At 35.6% G+C, this 25,572-nt stretch overlaps 1 protein-coding gene across 4 annotated transcripts; it reads right to left on the reverse strand.

The window, feature by feature from the left end:
• Window positions 1-20: 20 nt before the first annotated feature.
• Window positions 21-24,281, reverse strand: LOC116177800 (kinesin heavy chain-like). Of its 4 annotated transcripts, XM_031496918.1 has the most exons (12): window positions 24,144-24,281; window positions 20,033-20,105; window positions 19,258-19,347; window positions 18,986-19,200; window positions 12,320-12,331; window positions 11,864-11,985; window positions 7,393-7,671; window positions 7,215-7,337; window positions 6,994-7,166; window positions 5,991-6,945; window positions 771-2,042; window positions 21-657 (listed from the first exon to the last, which is right to left on the reverse strand). In XM_031496918.1, exons 1-11 carry the CDS (start codon window positions 24,188-24,190, stop codon window positions 790-792), a joined length of 3,342 nt encoding a protein of 1,113 aa, XP_031352778.1. In that variant the 5' UTR covers window positions 24,191-24,281; the 3' UTR covers window positions 21-657; window positions 771-789. The 4 variants fall into 4 exon arrangements, with proteins under 4 accessions (XP_031352778.1, XP_031352770.1, XP_031352787.1 ...); XM_031496910.1 differs by lacking the exon at window positions 21-657 and having other exon boundaries at window positions 669-2,042; XM_031496927.1 differs by lacking the exons at window positions 21-657; window positions 12,320-12,331 and having other exon boundaries at window positions 669-2,042.
• Window positions 24,282-25,572: the final 1,291 nt, after the last annotated feature.

The following is a 25,572-nucleotide window of genomic DNA, read 5'->3' on the forward strand; positions in this document are numbered from 1 at the left end:
AATAACCTCGGGTGTTATAGACAGATATTAAACGCCTTCCCATACCGAGCAATTTGGAAACTGCCATAATTTAGTGTATTGCACGAAACATTATGAGTGTATTCGATTTATGTAATAAATCAAAGTATTTCTATTCTACTACTTAATTTATAGACCTACCTACATAGTGTCAAAAAGCTTATACCTAGACCAATTTCAAGTGTATGAAATTTGTACCAAGTAACGGTAGACTCTGTCCATCAGTTACAAGGGCGACATAAAATGAAGCTCAGGTTTTCTTTTGTTCTCGAAGTAAATGTCTTCTACTCTTCCGCATATGCCCATACACAATATTTTTTCTAATCTTTACATTTAAAGTGATACTTTTCATCACCAGTAGCGAAATACTATACTTTTGTGGTTGTGAAAAGTAAGGTGTTTGACAACGTCAACAAGTTTTAAAAAGTGTCATTTTAAATGTCAAAATTAGAAAAAGGTTATTTCACACTTCACAGTACATCCCTGAATATCGCATCAAGCATCAACCACGATGTCTATAAGATGGATGGACTGAAATGAAGGTGGAGCGTAAACAAACTTGAAAGAAATCTACAGCATGTTGGTCGTTCCTCAAATCCTCAAACCTTACATAACAACGTTCTCTGCGCTTTTGGTCGACTACACAGAAAAAATTTTTATTAATTTATTATTATTTTATCTGTAATGTACACATATATTACAAAGTTTATATAAATTTACCACTCAATATCTTACACCTACATAGTACCTACCTAATTAAAAAAATAACAGCTACTGTTTTAACTTTACTTCGCTGTCACGTGTTGAATCGACAATGTGTTGTCTCAAAAGTGTGAGCTGTTTAAGATAATCACTAGGAAAACTACTGGTTTTCCTTATCGAATGACGAGGTAAACTGCCATAGTCTGATGACGTGCCTTGGCTGTTCAAACTGTAATCCTCCGATTCTTCGGTCGACTGCAACGTACACAATAGTGGCCTTTTTCTCTCAATTTTGCTGATGTACTCTTCCAATTTGTCACACGAGTCTTTTACTAGAGCTTCGTACTCGTTTACAGGAATTTGAAATGGCGTTTCGGTATTCGCGGACACGTCGTGACAAGCACGTGGTGTTGTTTGCGATGAGGCTTCTTCGACGGCGGTGGCTTGTGCGGAAAAATCGTAACTGGTGGTGTGGTCGTTCCAGTTTGGTAAGGCGCTTATGTCGTTCACTGTCAGTTGCACGTCGTATGATTGTTCGGATTGAAATTTAATGGCCGCTTTAGACAAATTCTTTAGTAGGTCTGTGGCTTCCTCCATAAATTTAGACAATGCATTTAATACACGATCATTTTCTTTGGGGGAAAATTTAATCTGTTGATCTTCATCTGTATCTACCGCTCTCGAATATCTCCTTTTTCGTTCGGGCGCTTTCAACACTTTTGGTTGATAACAAGTTGAAGTGCACAAAGGAGGTACGTTCCCCATTGAAGCGTACGCCATTTCAAAATGTGGTTCGCAAATATAATGGCATTGATGTGTGAACGTTTGGGGAGAGGTTTGCTGTTGTGGTCCGTACGAAGGTGTGATATTGATCGAGGATAAGTTTTCTAATGAGTTGGTTTCAATGACACAGTTCGCTGCACACATGGGGAGTATTGATGAATTGAAATATTGACACGAATATGAAGACTCCGACGTTGTTTCGTAGGATGCGTATTTTTCCCTCAATAGGCTGGCTTGTAATGGCTCTGGAGATGGATTTACATTGCCGTGTTCCAAGGAATTATGATTGCTTATGATATCTGGAGTTGGAAGGTTAACACTACCCGCCTGATTGTTATCATCTAGACTATCATCAGATGCAATATCTGATAGTCTTTGACGGCCGATGTAATTGTGCGATACGTTTATGTTAACAGTGTTAGTATAAATCGGACCACCATGTGCAGGATTCACTATTTCTATCGCGGGCTCCTTTATACTTTGAAGATATTTGGTAAAAGACACAGCAGAATTTTGTTGCTCCCGTGCCTTTTGAGTTTCTGTTAAAAGAAAATAATGTATATTAGTTCAGACATAAAGGAAATACCTTACTCTCTGGTTCAGATAAAAACATAAGAATAAAGTGACATGTCAGATTAGACCCTACCGCTATCGTAACGTTTGGACAGATTGTTGAAAAGGTTCTCAAATATCTGTTAATTTTCTTAAAAGAACCTTATGCGTCAACCAGCTTAGGCGAGAGCTTAGGTATCAGAAAAAATATATTGCGCTCGCTCTTTGCAAAATTCTAATTACTTACTTTGTACCTGACCAACAAACGTATGGCACTATCCTTTGTTCTAAATACCTAAAACATTTGACTGCGCAGGCAACGATATCGTCCGGGGTAAATACACAAGAGCTTGATTTTTAATCGGATAATTTTATTTTTACACGAAAGTTACAACGGAAAAAACTAGAGATCAAAAGCGTGATTCGCAACAGATGATTGGAATGTATTAATCTTAAATAAAATAGAAACCTATGGGTGACGAGGGAATCTTCACAAACTTTTGAAAAGTTATCTAACTAATAGAAGGCAGTTTGCGCACTGTTAAGGAGTCAATTCAAAAGAGCATGTCATAGAGGGGTTCCTGCCCTTTACTCCACATGTTGTACTGTAACGATTATCTTTTAAAAATATAAATGATTTGACTTAACGATTTACATTCAAATTCGTTTCACTCAACCAATATCATCGAAGAAAAAATTTAGTTTTAAGTCAATGGAAGACATTTTATTATGAAAATTTTGAAGCAAAAATAAGCTCTACCGTTGTGTGTTGGTAGTACTAGCGGTATACCAAAAGATACTGCATTTTCTTATACCAAGGTGCCACTTGGTACAGCTGTTCCTTAGAGCCATTTAGACTATTTGGCCCGAAGAACACTTGACATTTTCCGTGTGGGTAGATTTTAGAGGGGGTGGGGGTTATTTATTGTAATATTTTTTTTTAAACTAAATATAGCCTAGAGACGAGATCTGGGTGTCGATTTCGTATGATTTTAACCCGAGGAATCCAATCTCAGACGAGGTCAGCGATGTACTCAGGTGATTCTTCATAGGCTTATACATTTTTTACCCCATGTTTTAATATAATCTTATGTTTTGTTAATGTGTATTTTTATTAAATAGAATAAAATAAGTTTATATATTAAAAACTTTGGAATATCTTGGGCTTCACCCAGTGGCGTAAATACAATGTCTCAAAGGTACGCAATGAGGACGGGCCCCGACTTAAAAGGGGCCCCAAAAAATGTACAAAAAATGTAATTTTTATATAAAAAATACTGAAAAAAATTGAAAATTTCCCGAACTCCTTCAATGTTACGCTTGTGTTAATTATTTACATAGTTTGCGTTACTAAAGGAACAGATAACATTGTTCACAGGCGGTAAATAGGTACCTATAGGTGAAAAATCCGGACCAATATCTACAATATACAAAAATTAACAATCCGAGGAAGTAACTATTGAATTTAAATCATCATATCATATCATTTAAATCTGACCTTAATTTAATACGAAATTTGATATGCTCAAAAGTAGCCAGCTCAAAGAGATTTAAAAGCAACTCCACCCGTTTCCCATTTGTGAAACATAAAATTCCGAAGTCTCTTACATAAAGTACCTTCATGAAACACTTTGTTAATTAGCGGGACCTTCTGCAGTCCAGAAGATATCTGAAGGTGCTGAATACGGTAACCTTAAACTGAACTTGTATTTCGAGATGAATGCGACTAAGTACTTTTAACACTCTAGCATTTACCTCTGCATGGACGAAACAGTTACCGTCATTCAAAAAAGGCGGATTCATACACAAAGAATAGAAATCGCTAATCAAACTTAATAACTAAATGAGTTTAAATGTATCTCCAGCGGTGTCTGTAGATACGCCACCTGTACTTTCGTTTGAAATTTTGAAAGCAGACATCTCAGAATGGACGAAAATACCATAGTGGAACCTCCAAGAGAAAAGCAAAAAACGAACTTTGAACAGCGAAGAAATAAGTTCAGAGTTGAGCAACGTCGGAAGATCGATATGAGGGTGATATCTTTATTAAAGAATCCGAATCTTCTGGAGTGTATTTCTAGTGAACTTTCATTTATATATTTTTAAGATGGTTGTCATTAGAAATCCAAGCGGTTATATTAAGCGTAAGGGAAAGGGCCCCCAAATATTTTTGAGGACGGGCCTTTAAAATGAAGTTACGCCACTGGTTTCACCGCGTGCGACGTCTTCAAAAAGTGCAGTAGGGAAGCCTCTCATGCAGTTCCGATGCCAGTAGGTTATTTTTGTTATCATAAATGAATTCCCTGGCCCCAAAAACATAAGTCTAGACACCTTACACGACCCGGTGTGCCTTAAAAATATAATTCGATCAAAAGTCTGTCATTTTCTAAAAATGGCGGCTTTTCACGGACTTCCGGTATCCGGATTACATTTCTGGCGCTACCATTGGATTCCTCGGGTTAAAATCATACGAAATCGACACCCAGATCTCGTCTCTAGGCCATATTTAGTTTTTAAAAAAATGTTACAATAAATCACCCCCAACCCCTCTAAAATCTACCCACACGGAAAATGTCAAGTGTTCTTCGGGTCAAATCGTTTAAATGGCTCTAAGGAACAACTGTACCAAGTGGCACCTTGGTATAAAAAAATGCAGTATATCTTTCAAGAATTTCCGTTATACCGCTAGTACTATGGGGTTTGGCACCTTCACACGAGTAGTCATTCTTCAAAAAGGGCATTAAAAGCACTGCTTAGTTTCAAGAAATTTTAATCTTACCAGAAACCTTTGAGGAACAGATTAATGTTTCCTATAGTAGGTACCTATACAACGACTAACATTTGTTAAACTCAATATAAGCAATAGATTGCTAACTTTACGCATTTCGTGTGTTCTATTTAGAAAAATGAGGTTAAATCCGATAACTTCTTTATTTGCCTCTGTATACTTATTTTAAATAAGCTATAAAGTTATAAAGAAACTTTTGTGATAAACATTTTTCTGTACCTCTTTTGAGTAAGAACATTGATCCTGAATTTTTCGAGAATTTCGAGAAAATAAAGCACAAGATGTATATTTTTTTTAGAGCAGTAACAATTTATTATGCGGAGACAATTGTGACTCTATCAAAGTGTCGAAAATGGAACGCCCCGTACCTACATTCAAAAAAGTTTCTAAAATTGTCGCATTATGTTGTTCGTTCGAATCCATTTATCCAATAAAAAAAACCTTATTCTAACTAAAGGGTTGGCAATAAAATATTAATATGTTATTTAGAGTGATATGAAAAACAATTCAAGTCAGTTAGCCACTATTTGTTGTAGGAATGATTCATTTTTAATTATTTATTAAATACATAATAATTCTGTGCTAATACCGTGAAAAGTCATTGCCGACAACATATAATGTGATAAACTTTTGGCCGCTCCTGTATCTGGTATAAGAGTATATGTCAATAGTGTAATAATAATAATAAACGAGTTCTTGACCTTCAAGTTTGATTTCGAGACCGTCAATTGCTCCGGACTGAATGACTGGGTTCAAGACGGGTAGTATTTTACGTGGCCACAGTTGCTTTGGCTTCACAGAGCGACCCTAATGTCTACTTCTGAATAAGTATATCGCGATATCACGCCTACTATCTAGCATCGCCAACTACCATTTTGGTCTACAACTTCGTTGATCATTTTGGAAATTTTTATCTATAATTCAACTTTCAAAGGACAAGGGATAGAGGTCAGATGGTGGGCACTTTCTTTGGAAACCTATGGTCACAATGGCCGAGAGTCGAGAACTGGCGGTGTTTAATACGGTATTATTCTCCCACCTCATCCAATGAGGATATTTAAATACTTTGATTTCTATTATTTTATTACCCCCTAACTAATTACGCAGATCAAGTAAATAAAGCAAGTATAAAAATTCGTAAACTTACCGCACGAGGTTTCGGATTGTGTACCGCACGAACGTGTAACCACAAAATTGTTATTTTCCGTGCCGTCTCTAAACGTTTCGAAACCACATTCAACCGATGCATCTTTCATTTCAATATCCATTGTAGCTACCTCAATGTCCCTCACTTCCGCCAGCGCAAACCTTAAATCATCGACGTCAGTCGAAATTTCTTTCACACGCATAACCGGGTATAAATCGGTTTGCGTTTCCACCGATCTCCTTCTGTGAGCCTTTAATGCCTTTTGCGTTAATTCCTGTAATCTCAATCTGGCATTTGTGCATATCGTTAGTTCTTTAGGCACGTCTTCGCTGGGCGATTTGATTTCTTCCGTTTCTGTACCGGCTTCTTTCTTTTTCGATGTGCCATACAATCGACTGGTGACGGCCGCCACAATTTTGGCACGTGGTTGTACAGTCGGCTTCTTCACCAAGTCACTTTTCTGAGGCCCCTTTTCTTCGGTTACGACTCCTTTTTCAACCTTTTTTGGTAAATTATCCACGGACTTTTTCAAAAGTGAACTTCTCAGCGAGGTAGATTTCTCAAGACTTCTTTTATGCAAAAGTGACGGTTGTGAAAGTCTCTTAGGTTTCTCCTTGGAAGTGCTCGAGATTACTTCTTGTGATCCATACGCTCTACTTGTTTTAGCGTTCATTATGTCAGTTTCGACGCTGTACGTACGGCGAATCTTGGGCAATTGTCTTTTTTCGGATTTCACTGCACTAGTCACATTCATTACCGGTAAAAGCGTTTCTCGTGTAGCATACGTAGGTTTAATGACACTACGCGAAACAGAATCTATGGATTCCTCTTCTTCTTGTTCGATGAGGGTCGAAACATGAACCGGATTATCTTTTACGATGGCACTGTCTGAGTTATTCACGGCGTTCTCCAGATTGGTAGACAAGTCTGGTGGATGTATAAATAGCTTGGAATCCTGCATTGTTAGAAATTAGTATTTAACCTCACTAATATAAACAATTACTTGAATTTTGGCGAGTATCTCCTTTAATTTTAATATTTCCGCGCGAAGTTCGCGAATTGTCCTCTCTTTGGGATCATCAATAACGACTGGCCGCGATAAAATTCGCTTGGCTCTTTGCCCGAACCGCAAAGTGTTTATAGTTTCATTGTAAGATGCGTTTGAAGGAGAAATAGCTAAAAGAGATTTCTAAACTAACATGTATAAATATCGAAAGTCCGTACTTGCTATCATGGTCGTTTTGGAATTTCCGCCGAGAGTGTCCTTGAGGAGCCATGTTAATACGGAATCTCGATACGGAACAAAGCGTTTCCGTCGATTTTGGAGAGCTTTCGCACTGTGATCCGCTAAAATGTTATCACGAACGTAAAGGATCGCGAGGAATACAAAGTTATAGTATACCTAAGGTGGAAATGACGTTACCAAAAGCAACCAAACTCTTGTTTATAGTGGCACCTTCTTTGAGTGTACATACATTTTGATAATTATTTCCGGCCCTCTCGCTACCTGCCAAGTCGATCAGATGTAGTTGCACACCTTCTCCATACGTTAACGTGAAAACGGAATGGCTTCTACTGGAATTGGGATTTGTTAAAGTTGCGGAAACTCTTCTGTTCGCATTCCCTACATGTAACCATTTTAGAATAGTCGCCGGATTATCAGCTGTACGTTTTGTTAGCCCTGAAACAATTTTTATTGTAATCAAACTGATCAGCCAAAAGATATATTTTCCTTTTTCCGAAATCGATCTAATGGTCAATCAATAGTTGTTAGTACCTAGAAGCAAATTTTCTTCCCTCAGCAAATTAGATACGCTCTGAATGCAATAGTCAATAGAACAAAGGCGCAAAGTTAAGAACATATTTTATTTCATATTCTAGGTAGAAACCACATCGTGAAAAATTTACCGGTATTTCAGACTGAGTTATAAACAAGAATCATGACAAAATTAATAGAACTGAAAGTTGTCGAATTTCATGTCTAACTTGAGGAAGGGGGCCTTGATACGACATTTGTCAATAGTGTTCGTCAAAAGCGACTTGAAGCTGCGCTGATTAAGGAAGGGATAACTCCCTTGGAGGATTTGTTGGAATTAGAAAATCTCCGACATCTTTCTAAAAAAATTAAACATAATTATAAAAGGATGAAAGAAGAAATTACCTAAAAAATGGAAGAAGTTTAAGAGGTGAATATGTGGAAACTTCCATATAACGTGTTTGGGACAGATTGGACAAATAGAGAGAATCTATAAAAAACCCTTATTGTGCCTATTCCTTGCCTCTTGCCTCCTGAACAACGTTATAACTACACGAAACTAGTGAAGAGGATGAAAATGACCTACAGTCACTCTCATATGGCGGAGGTATTAAAAATAGGGCTCAAAAGGTTATTAAAAGTTTGCAAGAATGCGGAGCGTATGTTGCAAGATTGTGTCGCATTGTTTGTCACGATGTACCTGCTGTGGTTTGAATAAGTTGTCAGTCGATATCTTCCGGAAAGCTATTTGATTAGCGGCACCTAACACTTTGACTGCCTCGTTAGCCAAAGCTCTCGAAGAAGCAGCTCACGGTACAATGAAGAAAAGCAGTAACGTTAGAGGTTATTTTTTCATCCAAGCGTTAGAGCTATAAAGGAGGATGACATCGTTCAAAACATATTGGTGACGGCACTGACTTGGACTTCTGAAGTTCAAGCTGTCAAAACTAGGTATAGTGGCAAAGAAACAGCTCCGTTAGAATTGCGAAGAACTTGGGCATTTCCTCAAGCGATGTCAAAAGTCTCGTGGAAGACCTCGTGGTAAATGCACCGATGCACAGTGAAGCAGCAATGCGGATTCCGTTTGGAAGTTCCTGTATTTGAAGAAACTGTTTTGGTAGCCGATATTGAAAACGATTTTATTTTGGGTATGGACGTCATGAGGTAATGCGGGTTCAAGATTGATTTAAATGAAGGTAATTCATCCACTTGAGTGCGGCCTGTCGCCAGTGATTTTAAGCGAGGACACTAGATCATTTTCATGGCACGATTGGACAGCAAATTCAGTGAAGACAGTATTTCGTTCTTGGATTGCGAAAGTGGTGCTCTAAAATTGGGTCGAGGAAAAGAAAAGAGCGCTCGAGCACCGAGCACTTTAAGTAAATGCGTGGAAGACTTGTGAAGTCTACCCGGACATTATTGTGGTGGGAAAACCTTCGAATCCACATGAAGAATCTGCCAAATGTCTTGCGTCGGCCAATCTAAAACTTTCGCCAAAGAAGTGCCATATTTTCCAGAGTACAGATCAATATTTAGGACATTTTGTATCGATCAGTGGTGTTGCTGTTAACCCTGAGAAGGCCAGAGCCGTTAAAGAATGGCCAAATCTCAGGTAAAAGGTTTTCTTAGCCTGTGCACCTATTACCGACGATTTGTGGCTGTTTTTTACTCCCTTTGACTCGCCTTACTGAAGATGCTAACGATTTTCATTGACTTTTCAGGAGATGAAAAAGCGTTTAACAACTTAACGAGTGCGCCGATGCTGTGTTATCCTATATCGGACGGGGCATTAATTTTGGAATTTTTACATATTGAATTTTAAGTGGAATCCAAAAATGAAATAATATACAGTAGTACAGTTAACAGTATGCTCTACGGCTCTAGATCCTCAGTCCGACGGAAGGGTGGAAAGTGTGAATTGAACGATCAATCGTTCGTAGAGTGCGTTTTTTGAAACTTTTTGAAACTACAATCAAAATTGAATAATTATCGTATGAAATAATGAAGTTTGACACATAGCAATCTAGATACGGGCATGTTTCAATTTTAAGTAACGCAGCAATTGTTCACTAGAGAGAGGAAAATTGCATTTTCTTCACCCTTTCTAGAGACGAAAGTAGTTCTTTCTAACGTAGTTTCAGAAAAACCATTTTTATACGCTGTCAATGGCAACGAGGACTTTTTTATACGCTGCCAATGCCAACGTACATGACGCCTAAAATGTCCAACTTTTATATCAGGAAATGACTTGAGAAATGTCATGTTCTACCGGCGTTTGAAGAAGAAGGAGAAAAAGCGTCTGACGCTGCCAATGGGAACGATCAGGCTAATTTTTCTTCCGATTTCAAAACCATTATTTTGTCGTTATTCTCACGTTTGAAGAAAAAATAGTATACATTTTGCGGAGGTAAAGTGACTACTTATGGCTCATCAGTATTTTTCAATATTTATATTCAAACACTAGCATCGTTCTGCGGCTAAACAAAGGCCCGCCATGAAAGATCATCTCCACATAAAAGAACCCACTAGTCTTCATAACCATAACAAAATGTAATAGTTCTAAAATCTTACCACTAGAGAAATTTAATCTTTAATCTTTGGTAGTTACTATGAGAGGAAGCTGACCGGCCCAAAGGTCACAATAAATCTACGCTAACTTCTTTTAGGATATGTAGCACATGAGTTTTCGGTTGCTTTCCGATTACACACATACCTAGTTTAGTTTAAACTAAAATCAGATGAAGATATTAAGTAAATTTCAAAATCTACAATTACACAATATGCAATAAAAAAAATTTTTTTCTACGACTCCCTTCACAAAGCATCCATTTCTTCAAAATGAGTCGACTCGAAAATTGTGTATTTCGTCCATTTGTCAACAAATCAGAAACAGAATCAATCTAGCTTCTGAGATGCACGGTGAAAACGATAAGTTTGAGTTTATGGGATTGTATTATACCTTACTACCCAGGTAAGATAGGAAAAAGGTAAAACGTGACGTATAGTAAAAGAAAATGTTTGAACTACAGGTTCTGAGATTTGACCCAATGTTGGTTTTTTTTTCGAAATATAACACGCTGTATATCTTAACATCAATTGTTTTTTTATTCATTTTCCTGATTAAATTGATGTATCACAACCTATATTTTTTTTAATTTTAGCCTTATTTTCTACTGTTTCTAAATAGTATGCCATGGATTCATGGAGATTTTGTGTTGTTTATTGTATCCATATGATGTCATATCAAGAAAAATGCAAACAATTACGTTAAATTATACAAGGTGCTGCATTAAAAAAAATTGCAACTTTGGGTCAAACCTCAGAACCGGTCTACGTCACTGGATTCTACGTAAAAATATCTAAAATAAACAGTTTTTACCTTTTTTTATCTTACATGAGTAGTAAGATATGATAACATCTCAAAAAGTCAACGTTTTCGTTTCCACCCTATATCTCAGAAACAAACGTAGCTCGATTGGTTCTGTTTGTGGTATTAAATATTTCACAAAAAAGTGGTAAGGGTAGCGAAAACCGAATCGCGAGTTTCATTTTTTAAAAACAGCTGAGATACACTACAGCCTCAACCAAAATACACTGTACTGTTTGCTTTACACATTATTAGTGTAACCAAAATATATTCAGTATGTATAAAACATGATGTACTACATCAATAGAGAAGAGCGGTTTTAACTTTTTACTACAAAGTTTGTTTATTAGATTAGAATAAACTTTAAAGACCACTGTACGTATTCAAGGATCAATTCAGTTCAAATAAAAACCGCAAAATTCATATGAGCGGGAACGAATAAGTATAATTGGGTATGAAATAAAACCCTGTACCATCATAATAAATGCCAACATTCTCGTAACGTCGCCGTCGCTTTAATTAATAATCCAAAAGTTGCCCAAATATGTTAAGCGACTTCTTACAAATTCAAAAGTACGGAACAGGTAATTTTTTGCAATGTGCACCCTAGCCCTTATGATGTAAGTACGTTAATAAAGTAGGTCAAGGTTCAAATTCAATAAAGCAGTATTATTTCTAATGTTAGACACAAAAGCCATTTTGGCAAACAAACCAACATCAATGCTAAAATCACTCACAACTGACTCATACCTTGCACATAAGGTCCTTTTCTGGGATGTTCCCTAATCCTTAAGCTATTCGATTTGAAGTGGTGGCTATCTTCACTTGAAACCAACAAATCGTGTACTTTTTCATTATATATCTCGAGGTAACTAAAACACAATTAATTAAGTTGAATAAATACAAAAAAATCACTATAAAGTTTAAAAAACACTCATTGCGGGTTTGCAGCACGATTTTTTTACAATAAAAGTGCTCCGCGTTAGGTGCAAGTTATATTAACACAAACACGAAACTTACTGATTGTAACCAAGTGAAATTAAAGTTTTATGCAATGCGCAGGAATTTTCGCATAAAATTTATCCACTTTCGTGAAACTAATATAAAGAGACAAAGGATTTTTTTCACATGATATACTCATCTATCACGTAATATGATTAACGAGTCTTCCTTAATTGACTAACTGGAGGATCCCATAATTATTACCTTTTCGTTTCCCTGGAAAGAAGTTCAAGCTTATACCTTTAAAAAACGAAATTTGTGTCGCTATTTTAACTAACGCTAAAAAAGCGTGCTTTAACATAATTTGGGCCTCAAATTTAATTCAACACATGATAATATAACATGTTGGTAATGGTATAGCTAACGTTTCGAATACAAAAGCTTTCAAATTAAATAAATTGTCAATACTTCTTACTCACGTAGGTAATTTAGAAAAGAAAAGTGAAATTTTTGACGTTGCATGCAAAAGAAATAGTGACTCATGCAATTCTTACGAATAGGAAGACCAATTTTTTTACGTATCCAACATGCTATATTGCTTTTGATGCATAAATGGCCGAGATGACAAAAGGGCACTCTGAATGTTGCATCGATTATACTCAAATTTTGAATTTCATGCAATTCAGTTCATGTTCAGGTCACTGTTACTTTGAATCGCGAATAGTTATAGAAGCTGCCTGGATTCTTATATGTCTTTTACACATATATGATAGATACATTTGTATTACGCAGGGTACATGATGTACATACCGAAGGGGCTAATTATGTGGCTTATTTTATGACTTCTATCTACAGGGTGTTATAATTTCTGGATTTTTTTAAGTATTTTCTTTATACCTCCTGCGGTTTTTAAGAAATTTGGTGAACAAATTCAATTTAAAAAAATATACTTTCAAAATTTGAGCTAAATATTTCCCAAACTAAAGGAAATCGTGAAATTATTAACACTCGGTCGGTAAAGAAGCGTTTGCGAACCTATGTTTATATGACCTTTTTGTCATAAAATAACCCAAAGAATTATACCTCCTTAAGTAGTAGGTACTTTTTTAATAGCCAATTGATACTTTCTAGAACATTAAGGAATAGTTTTTGGGGGCTAGCTCATGAACTCCCTTTGGGGGTGGATAATGTAAAGTAAATTGACTTACACGATTTATATACGTAAAATTAAATTAGTAATGCATTGGTCATGGTCCTTTAATATATTGATTAATAACAGTTATTATTTATCACTTGCTTGCCCTCAAATGTATAACATGCAAAATTTATAAAGTTGTAAACTGTTGTAAAATTGCAATAAATTTGGAAAGCAAAAAATTAAAATTCTCTCCAGGGCTGCCACAATAATTTCTACCAACTTAACCTTAATACTAAACAAACATAAGTTATATTTTACTGGGCCTAATACTGAAAATGAATCAAAAACAGTAAGAAGATTGAAGAAAAGCAATAAGTAGTTCAAACTAACGGCGCCCTGAAAAAATTTTCCGGCAGTAGCTTCGCTTCCAAGGAAAATTCAATCCCAGGAACTACACCACGAAAATTAAAGTCAGTTCTATTATGATGCAACGCCACGCCAGCTCTCGTTAGAACTGTACTGCAGCATTACTTAACTAACCCTGATCAAAATAAGGGTGAAAATCAATTTTTATCAGCGCACTTTCAAGCGCGTACTTTCTGGACGAATCTTGGGAGAATCTTCCAAGGACCAATTTTCTGGGGTGAATTTCCCAGGGGCAAAATTTCGGCGACGAATATTTGTGGAGCGAATTTTTCGGTGCGAATTTACGTGGAGCAAATTTCCTTGAGCGCAAATATTCCGAAGGAGAATTTTAAGGGGCGAATTTACTGGGCAAAGTTTCTGGGGCGAATCTTCCCACAATCCCAGAAGGTTTTTCTCCTAATCTACATACTTTCCTATAATCGCATCCAAATAAAAGTGATGGTGTGAATAATTAACAAAAGTAGGTATATCCTATTAGTGTTGGAATCTGAGTTTTCTTGTTGATAGATTATAGCTATATGTCATTTGGGGGCAGCTTGCTAAACGAAACTGACGAGTAAAATGTACATATTGGCACTCCACAAACGAGCATTTGTCGTAAGGTACATTAATTCTTGGGCAGGCTATTTTTACAAGGTAAGCGCCATACGCTCTGCACATCAAACATAAAGCTCGACATATTCACTTCCTGATTCCTAAAAATTTCACATTACACATAACCATCTACTTTCCGAAATGACCACTTCGCGTTAATGATGTATTTGCGTGGTTTACCATATGTTTTTTTACAATACTAGAATTAGTATAATAGATATTTTTGTCATATATTTTGTGCTACAATATTAATAGTAACACGCCAAGCCAGTCTAAGAATACACTCGAAGGAAATGAGCCGTTAAAAAAAGTAGAATAATTACTTCGTTTATATAAATTACATTCGATGCTTAAAAGCTCCCAAAGATCAGCGGTACTTCTATGAAGAAGTGTCGAATTTATCTTCAAAGGTAAAGATGTATGTTTCCTCTCAATCTAAGTGAAACTATTACTGTTTTTATTTCCTGTAAAGATAGAAGCTTTGAATATAGTGTATTTTATAATTTATAAGCAACACCATTTTAGTTCAGTATTTCTATGTATTTTGAAAAATGATTTATTAGCGTCGTCTTTAGTTCTACAAGATGAATCGTTCCTTCATGCACTTCCAAAAATTTGGTAATACATATCTATTACTTTCAAAAACTTTCCGTGTATAATTTATGAAACATTCAAAAACTTTCACATTAAAATCAATTGACAATAAATATTTATCTTTGGTTGCCTTTCGATTTCATTATTGTTGATTTATGTTCATACATCCACTAATGCGTGTAAAACACAAGAATTAAATTTACCTATTTTATCGAGTTGTTATTTATATGTTATCTCCGTATGGATGGCGTGAGTTCTCACACTTCACACATGCAAGGACATCAGGATAGCATTAATATCGATCGTAATTTATATTAGATTCCTTTTATTAGATGTTACTTCAACGTTACATCTTTCTAAAATAAATAACACAATCGCAGGAAATTGCCTAACTTTGAATTAGTTTCGAACTTTTATATTTAATTATATGGGAACGGTGTTAACTGTTTCGTACCAGGATCAGTTGCTCTTGCATCTATCAACCTACACAAAAGTGATGAACAGTGAAGAAACAACCGCCAAACAACGTGTACCCATTGAATAAATTATTCAACGATGTACCAAAGTATCTAACATTCTTTTCACAGCTATTGGTTACAAGTGACAGGGAACTGAGGGAACATGCAAAACTACCAACATCATTGCACATTTGTCAAATTTATTACGTAAGGATGACTAACTCTTTTACTCATCAAATATTAATTTGAGAAATTTAGAAATGAGCGAAATTGTTAACTATTTTAAATAAACATAGCTACATTAGAATATATTAAAAGAAATCACAATTTAACCTTTCCTGATCCCAACGATCGTTTCCTGCATCTTAATTCTTGTGACGAAGACGAAGCACATCCTTTGGTATTATGGTCAGCCCCAAGGGCAGCATTCTTTGGAAAAAGTATCCCTCAGGATCTAAAATGGCGGGGAGAACGAGGCTTTTAAGCTTCTTTGAAACACATTACAATACAAAATTACCATAAAGAAGGCCGAGTGATCTATATGGCTTATAAACGATGATATTTAGAGGATTAAGGTTGATTGGGGTGATAACACGTGACACGAATAAGCAAAGATGCAGTAAATGAATAAACAACTTTTTTATGAAATCATACTTGCGGCCCGTCTGTCTATGTGGAAGTGGAAATATTTTTCCATTAAACAAATGGTTTCTGAACTATAATCATGCTGAGCTATAATGAGAAGTAATCATCTTATGCGTAATGCCTCACAATATAGAGTACGCTAATACGCTTCTATCGTCGCGCAATTTTCCATTTGAAAAGGAATATGGTATTAAAATCGTCGATTTGTCTTTCAAATTGACTAATACGCACATTTAAAGCGAGGAGCAATCTCCGCTATGTTTGCCTACGTCAAAAAACCGCGTGGACGTGCTGGATGCGGCGGTTCCGTTTCATAACTTTCATTCGGTCCATACTTAAGTAAAAATCTAGTGGGAGAGCGGGATTCTGACTAAAATTTTCGAAGAGAAAATATGTTATATGAAGGAGTTGGAATATCGTATTTTTCATTCATATATTCAGAGAAGTCAATTTATGAGTATTTATTTCGGTGATCAAATCCGATCATCAGGTTTTTGAGTATCAGATTATAAGAGGAGATAAAGAATCAACGTTGCGCAAGGTAAGAGTAATTAAAAGTTTATTTATACCTGAGCTATCTGAGGTATTAACTATTTCATTGCAAAAAATTAATTGTTCCAGTCAAATTTTTACCAGTGCCGTAGAAATTTGCTTTTATTTTAGGAGCGTACGCTGTTCAACCTCTGTAAGTGTAACTAGTCAGTTACCAGACGAAAAACTTTGACTTTATATAGTTCAACCATTTAATTAAATTTATTATTGTCAACTGGATTGAACAATGACTAATCAATGAACCATGACTTATAATGAACAAAATTCAATTTTTTGTAACGAAGAGCCCGTTTCAAAATTAGTGACGCTCCTTCTAAAGTCAGCAAATTGCCGAATTCAGAATTAGAGAATCTCTATTCAACCAAAGAATACATATAATACTCTTTGATTCACCCTATAAGTTATCGTCTTAAAAAGCATAACCACACGGACAAGCCTAAGTTTGATAAGGAAACTTTTCAGTTCCATTGCACATACTCGAAAGGAAACTGAATATTTTTTTATCACATCTAATTTTTAATCAAAATTGTAGTTGTAACATTTTCGTCTTAATATTTTGGCCGTTTCTTTCGCTATCAATAAAATGCAGTCAAATTAAATGGAATTTGTTGGTTGGAAGAGTACAAATTTGTTAAAATAGAGGAAAATTGTAAAGAAATGTTTCGCTAAAATATGTGTGCATGTGCAAGTGCAAAAACTAAACTCGGAAAAATTGTCTCTTTATCGTAGAACATGTCTGCATACATATAAATCGTACAAGAGTCAAATGAATACCTACAGAAATATTTTTAGGAAATGAAAGGCGTGCAAATAGTTCAATTCCAAAGAACCAAATTCCATGCAGCTTTACATTGTCAAGTTTTCTCAAAAATGTGAAGAAGCTTATGTAACGATTAATCGCATGTAACGTAAATTGGCGAATGTCAGAAAGTATCTATTGTGAATTTCGCGCCTAGTTTAAATTACCACATTAAAAAGGGTTTGGTCTCATATGTATTAAGGATCCTCAGATCCTTTATAGTTTTGTATTGTCGTCCGTCCGTCCGTCCGTCCGTGTGCGCTCTAACTCTTTTTAAAAGTGGCCGATTGAGTTGAAATTTGGTGTACGGGTTCTTTGGACATTAAGGACGGACGCTATTGATTTTCAGGAAGCTGGTTCAATAGGAACAAAAGTTATAGGACTTCGAGTGAATCGGGAACAGGAAAAACTACGGGCTCAATATAATAGAAATCAACATATTTCATTCCCTAGGTCATGTATCGGGTTGGGACTTCCGCTAGATTATTCCCTATGACTCTTAGATGTGTAATACTTTAATATAACTCTTCTCTGTGGTATAGGTCGAAAGTTTTAGAGCAAAATGTAGCAAAAATTACACTTTATACATGAATTTAGAGTTTTAAAAGGTTTCAAACGCATTATCTTGATGCAGCAAGAGTACATCACGTGCACATTTGATAACCGCATGTGTGTGATTCAAAAATGTTAAATTATTGCCATATGGGTTTTGATCAAAATAATCAAAATCGTTATTTATGCACCAAGATCGTCGAGAAAAAGACTAGGGGCATTATCTCAATCGCTCATTATCTCAATGCTCAAGACATAAATTTGATGCATTTCTGGCGACCACATGGATTTTGATCAAAACATGTCAAAATCGTTATTTATGCACCAACATCGTTGGGAAAAAGACTAAGAGCATCATCTCAATGACCAAAACATGAATTTGATCTATTTTTGGCGACCACATGAATTTTGATCAAAACATGTCAAAATCGTTATTTATGCACCAAGAACGTTGGGAAAAAGACCAAGAGCACTATCTCAATGATCAAAACATGAATTTGATCTATTTTTGGCGACCACATGGATTTTGATCAAACCAAGATTAAGAGCATTATCTCAATGGCCAAGACATGAATTTGATGTATTTTGTAACATTAAAATAAATTATCGTTAAAAGTTATTGTAATACTGAGGATCCTTCGATATTTCGTTGTATCGGTTTATTTTCAAAGTTTTGCATGTCAATACTTAAAGTTGTAAACCGCCTGATTTGTAGGCAACGTAACAAACATCTCATCTGTAATAAAATTTAACAGCAAGCAAAATAGGAAACCAAAAAGTGGACCTATTGTTTGAAATTTTCTCAGTAGTAAATTAAATTTCTGTATACTTTAATTACTGAATAGTTTTAGTTATTCCCCCTCGGTTTCCCCCAAAGAAAAAGTGGATATTGTGAACTTTCCCTGTCCGTTCCTTGGTTTCTTGAAAGAATTTTACTTGCATATTTTTTCGCTTGTAAATTTGTGGCCTTTATTGTAATCGATGCAATAATTCTTGTTCGGAAAATAAAATGTTACTAAAAACTTTGTTTTTTTTTTGTTAGTAGCTCAAGATTGGCATGACGAAAGGGCGATTTTTATAAATGTTTGGGTAGTAGTAGCCTACTACCTCTTGTTGATTAATTTAAATTAATTCGACAAATGTAAATTTAAGGTAGATGCAGTTTCACATACCTAACGCCACACTGTAGGCTACCACACGACGTTAACGAAAATTCTTCCAGATAAGTGAACAAATTTTGGCAAAATCTTGGTATCAATCCGGGTTCATCAAAATTTCCCATCATCGTATGTGTTTTACCCGAAGAACTTTGCCCATACGCTAGAACGCACGAGTGGTATCTACTTTCAATCGCAGTTTTAACTTCTTTCTCCACAACTGTAAATACCTTTTGTAACATTAAGAATTTTACATGCAATCATCTTATTTTTAGTCGTCCTCTTACTTGATCTTGGAGAACATCTTCATCGAAACAGTAATCAAAGCTGAATCTCCTTGTCCTTTCCCGACTGTCGCCAGCATTTTGCTCTGACACCTGAAAATTACATTCAACCAATAAACACTTTTATCGACGTAAATGACACAATTATAACAGACACGCAGTTCCTTAGAAAAATAACATTTTAACTTGAAATTGTAGCTATTTGATTTATTTTTGTTATACAGTGTGGCGAGTTGACGGCGGGACATAGGGAAATAACATGGGAAAATACATGTTCGGCAATTCCTACTCCCCATTTCATCCTACAAGAAAAATAAAAACATCCTCGGATAGATAATAAATATCCATCGGATGACATAAAAATATGCAACTGTGAGGTTTCATGCAAGCCTAAAAATTAAATTAAATATCCTAAAAATTGGTAAAAACTGGTTGACCATGGAGTGACGTGCGCACTTGCTAAATTCCAAAAAAGTGGCAAGACCTTTTTCCAAACGACATATTTCATTGTAAGTACTGTAGGGGTTTGCCGTTTAGACCCAAATCACGTTATCTACACATTACGAACGTATAATAAATATACATGTCCGGGATGTGTGGCGCAGTTTAGTTGAAGCTCGGCAGCGGCCTAAGGGTCCCTGGATCGAATCCGCGTTCGGGGATGGAAATTTGTAAATGTGTAGCGGGTTGAGTTGGTAGAGCAGCCTTGGCTGGGGTTCAGCCCATTCAAAAATAAAGGCGTAAGATAAATAAAATAAAATAATGTAAAAGCACTTACCTTCAGATTTGTAACAGCGAGCGTATTTTGGTTAATTACATCTACAACAGATGTGGAATGTAACTTTGTTTCCCTGAAATGAAGAGAAAGCATAAAATTATGATCAAAAACTATTAGCATAGTATAATTATTGACAAAATTTGTTTATGTTTTATTTTTTTTATTTGACTTTATCTTACGAGTATATCATAACTTCAGTAGGTACAACTTAGAAAAGGTTTGTATAAAAGATAATTTCCAAAAAATTGTACGGAAAGACGTAAAAAACAATTCTTTTTTTTTCGTCATTTTTAATCGCAGAAATCTACTACGGCTCTAGAAGAATTAAGACATTCGCGGGAGGCAAAAAAAATAGGCAGTCAAATGTATCAAATCAATTACATATGCCCGCGAATGTTTCTGATATAGTATAAAAAGTATACAAATATAATTATTGTTCCAATTTTGTGCACTATGTGTACAGGAATAGTTGTAGAACTCCTATAGACTTAATTAGGTACTTGAAATTGGAAAATGTTTCACTACATTAACAAAGAACGAGACTTCACGTTTTTGCTTTTGGACCGGAAGTGCTATACTTAGACAGAGTGCGCAAAAAGTCACTGCTCTGATGTTATGTTTGGTGTTCCTTGCATTCGACAACATCCAGCTGACACGTCTTGTATGCGTAGAAAATTGGGACAATGTTAGTAGAAGTGCTTTACAAGTACATACCTGCTACACAATAAGATTTTGTTCCATTGATATCCATCCGAAGTGCGGTAGAGTAGTGATTAATTAGTGGCCGCTGCAATTCAATTATTCTAAGTACAAATGATAGTCGTTAGGGAATGATTTATTTAGATCCTTACAATGAAGTACCAGTACCGAACGAAAATGATGCGAGCACGATGAGTAGTTGATCATTTTTAGACAATTAGTGTAGCCAGATACCTGGTACAAGTTAATTAAGCGTAAAACAAAATAACGATTATTAAGGGGTCATTCACGAAGTGATCTAGTGAACAATGATTCCTACAATCCATTACCAACGTTAAGACAGTCATAGTGTATTCCGTGCGGAACAAACTAGGAAATCATCAAACCAACTGTCCAAATTGCACCCCCACCCATGGCATAATGTGTAGGACTACTAGGTATAACTCCAATTTTCCTTAGTTTGCACGCATGCCAACAATTCGGTTTTTGGGGAATATTGTTATGCCGACGTATTAACAAAATTAAGAAATTTATTAAACGTTACAATTACGTGTTTTTGTTAGGCTGATCGATGTATTTCACAAAATATAGGTTCTTAAGACACAGTTGTGCGTTATTTAACTTAAAACCTTTAGTGTTAAGTGTTTTTTGTTGTTTTCAAGTAACCTATCAATCGAACTAGTGTTTGTATACGTTTACATTGCGACACGTCAAATTTGACAACTGTTTGCTACCGTTTTCATTACTTTATCGCGCTTTGCTGCATTCGCCGATAAAAAAATCCGTTAGTTTCATAAGGAACAATTATAAAAGCATTACTTCCGTACGTCTCACTGCAATATTCTACGTCAAAAGTTGTATAACCCAAAAATGCCATCGGGTTTACCAAGAAAAAGTAAGCAACCTATTTCTAATCTTGTTCGTTATTTTGAACGAGGAAGAGATAATGGTGCTCCACTTTTACCAGTCGCCTATTTTTCTAGATGTAACCAGTTTACGTTTGTATTTTCGAACATCTTACGCTGCAATCCTTTTTGCAAGTTCTAAAAGGAAAGTCGTATTTAAAAGGCCAAATGTTCCTTATAGGAAAAGTTGTTGCCACTATCGAAAAGATAATCCAAGAAAAGGAGTAACGGAGTAACCCAATATTACACTATCAGTCCATTTTTTAGATGCGTATGTAAACAAGTAAAAAGGTTTTCGTCCAAAGGCGAATAACTTCAGCGCATTTTCCATACATTGATCAGTACTTCCCAAATATCTATTTGTGCTGTTTTTCTTTACTAGAGACATCTATGGTTAAAATGTCAAAGAAATATCTCCATAAATGAGAAAATTGACGTTGCGCAGTCGGCGCATGCACACATACAATTTATGCTATATGCGATATGTTTGTTTTTACTAGCAGCGTCTGTGGTTAAAATCTTAAATAGGAATCTTCATAAGTAAAAAAGTTGTCATTTTGCAATCTGCGCATGCGTGGATTTGATTTTTACTATATGCGATATGTTTGCCTTTGCTAATGACATTTGTATTTTTTTATTTTTACTACATGTGATATGATTTTCTTTACTAGAAGCATCTATGGTTAAAATTTCAAAAAGATACATGCGCACATTAATCTGATGTTTACAATATGCAATACGTTTACTTTTACTAAAAGCAACTTTGGTTAAAATTTCAAAGCAATATCTCCATAAATAAAAATATACAATGTGTGATTTCGGATGAAACGTGGGTATTTGAAGATGGGCCAATATGTAAGACATCGCAATACGCACGACAGCACAAACATAGTAAAAAAAAATAAACCCGAGGGACGCCGGTTTCATACTGGTATTTATGAGAACAATATGATCTTATACCTATTTAAGATATGTGGTTTTGCATGCCGGAAATACGGATGGTTTTATTACTGGAGCATCTTTAATTTTTGCTTTGAACCAGGACAGTTTTCTTAAGTGGTTCGGGGACCAATTGCTACCAAATTTAGAAGAACTATCGCTGATTATTATTACAATCACAATTACTGGAAAAGCCAAATTCCTCCTGGAGTAAAACTGTAAAACACAACTACAGGCATGACTACAGCACATTTCCAAATGATGCGTTTGTTTCCTTAAATTCCATGTAGCATGGTTTACCGTTTATTTGTAGTAATACTTTTAGTTTCGCGACTAAAAATTTGTTATTTCAGAAACAAACCTTCCAAACGGTATGTTGCTGATGAGATGGCATTAGAAAATGGACATGGGGTACTGAGGTTGACATGTATGAAAAAACTGACTGGTTATGCGGTTGTATCTTTAACAATTTAGTCTGTATTGTTTTCCGTGTTTGTTGTTTGGTGATAAGCTCGGTGATGAGGCATCAGAATGGACAAAGAATGGCGTTACAGATTTAGTGCATTTATCCGAAAAAATTAAAAATATCAATCTTCAAAGGCACATCTGACATCATATATGTATCTGCTAAATTGAGATTTAATTTATTAGGTAAGCAAGATATACGGCAACAGTTAAATAGTGCATACCGTTTGAGTATCGAAAAACGTAATGAGGAAGTAAAAAAGAACAGGTATGTTTTATCCAAAATTATAGACCGTAGGTATAAAATTTTGTGGTGCTTTGGAACTTGCTCTCCGCAGCCATTGACAAAACGAGAAAATTCAATAAACCCTGGAGTATTTAGAGGTCTCATCAATAAGCTTTTTTATGCCATTTAAGAGGCCCAAAAAACTTCGTGTTGCGGTGACACTCAAAAAATTTTCGCCTCCGGCTTTTTGCCCGTGGCCCCATTTTTAAATTGTGCACCCCCAAGACACACCACTACGCGCCGCCACTGGGTCCAACTATTTGTTAACACATAGAAATGTACCGAGCGATCAAATATGAAAGTTACGCGGCTGTAACTGCTCCAAACGTACTTAATAAAAATAGAGTTACCTACTATGAGCACAGATTTAGTGTTTAAATCTGTGCTATGAGTAGGAAATTAAGAGCCGTTTCCAATGATGTGTCACTCGACCCTATGTTCAATTTAAAATTATTGAAGGGGTGGCAACCCTTTGAAGAAAAAGATGTCTCCCTTCCCACCAAAATTGACGTGTTTTTGCGTTTCTTCCAAAAACTATTTCCTTACGAATTATTCCGTCTGTTTCGTTTTCGTTGGGCCACCCTGTATACCTACTACTAGCTTTGAATATTACATATTGCTATTTTAATTAAAAGATTATAATGAGGTTCGCCCAGAGCTACCGTGATACAAGTTGAATAATTTTTATAACGGAAAACTTGCTATGTTGTGCCACTGTTCTATTTGCGCATAGAGTATTTATAGATTAGACAACATAAACATTTGTAAAATCGTAAAATTACAAAACAGTCGTAGTGTAAATTAGCTACACAATTACCTTTGCGAAAGTGGTCTTATCCTAACGATCACTTTTAGATTAGTCATTATTTAGCCATATAGAAAAACACTCGCACTTTCGGTGAACGGTCAGTATCCGGATATTTATAAGAACAGAATCGGGTCTAGAGATGCTCCGGTTTCCCGTAAGACTTAAAGACTAAACGTGTCGAATAGACCGTATTAAATCTTTGGCGCGAGTTATATTTGGACCAACTCCTGAGACGTTTAATGGATTCGTTTCTTTTAAATCTGTAAAGGCGGCTTTAATGAATGGTCTGGTGCTGATCGTTCGCTGCTGTAATCATAATTTTGAGCTCATGTTTTTTTCATCCTCACAAGTCACACTCCCTTTGCCAATAAATACTTTGATGTATTTAAAAGGTGAATTGACAAATTAAGTATATGACAGAGTAGTGAGTAGAGCTTCAAAGTGAGCGTTTGTACATTAACTAATTATCTACATTCGAATCTACTTGCCGCCTTACTTTGAAACATATGACCGAAAGGTTTATAAATTATAACTAATTATAGTACGTTAGGGGTACATTTGTTACAAATTTTCTGCCCTTGATGACTGAAATACTTAAGTCAAACATTTTGTAGATAGTTGCGCAAAGAAAGGCCAGTGAGTTACATAGGATATGGATAGGTATAAGCGAAAAGTTTCTGAAAATTGTAGGCATGTGCAGGTATATATGGCATATGCATATTGCATATACCTACCTACTTTGTTCTCAACTACTCTCTTGGCGAGAATTACAATGAGACAAGTACTTCTTACATAAACAAGTTACACAGGCTCCATAAATTTGGCCTGTCATTGTACTAGTATTTCAGACTTCAGAGCGAAGAAGAGCTACGTTTGCCCATCACAGAGTCTATTTGTATTTCGCCAAAGAGAAGAGTGTAAAGCTATTACTCTTGTTCATATATACATTGATGCGCCAACCCCTAATTAATAAGTCAAATGATACCCTTGTTACTAATTGCTGTCTGTGGAATACCAGGGTATTGCGATTAGTTAGAACTCTAAGGAAAAGGGCAAATCCTTCGCCACGATTACTCGAAAGGCAAAATTTTCAAAATTTGAAAATGTGAGAGTGTAACAAACATTTCCAGCCGCGATTCTGAAGGAAATTTTAACAATGAAGTTTAAAAGCCCCAAATTTCAATAAGGAATGGAGGATGCATAAAAATATTTCAACGCGTGATTTTGAAACGGAGTTTCAAACCCAGTTTTAAAACCGTGGTAATATTATATTTCAACTTGGGATACAACAGTTTCAAAATTTTGGGATTGTATAGGACCCATTAAAAGTATACGACGCGATTTGAGTTTAAAGTTTAAAATTGGGAGACTGTATTAGCTTATTAAATTTCTACTTGAAACCCTTCATATTCAAATGTACCTACAAAAAATAATTTAA

This window comes from Photinus pyralis, unplaced genomic scaffold (assembly GCF_008802855.1).
Source record: "Photinus pyralis isolate 1611_PpyrPB1 unplaced genomic scaffold, Ppyr1.3 Ppyr1.4_LG1, whole genome shotgun sequence".
Taxonomy (NCBI): domain Eukaryota; kingdom Metazoa; phylum Arthropoda; class Insecta; order Coleoptera; family Lampyridae; genus Photinus; species Photinus pyralis.

What these genes read in the sequence shown, in the direction of transcription:
- LOC116177800 (XM_031496918.1), bottom strand. Translation starts at nt 24,190, where the DNA reads ATGACTAATCTAAAAGTGATCGTTAGGATAAGACCACTTTCGCAAAG. An exon ending in ATAAGACCACTTTCGCAAAG is followed by an intron (nt 20,106 to 24,143) that starts GTAATTGTGTAG and finishes TCTTCATTTCAG; the next exon opens with GGAAACAAAGTTACATTCCA. An exon ending in TCGCTGTTACAAATCTGAAG is followed by an intron (nt 19,348 to 20,032) that starts GTAAGTGCTTTT and finishes TGTAATTTTCAG; the next exon opens with GTGTCAGAGCAAAATGCTGG.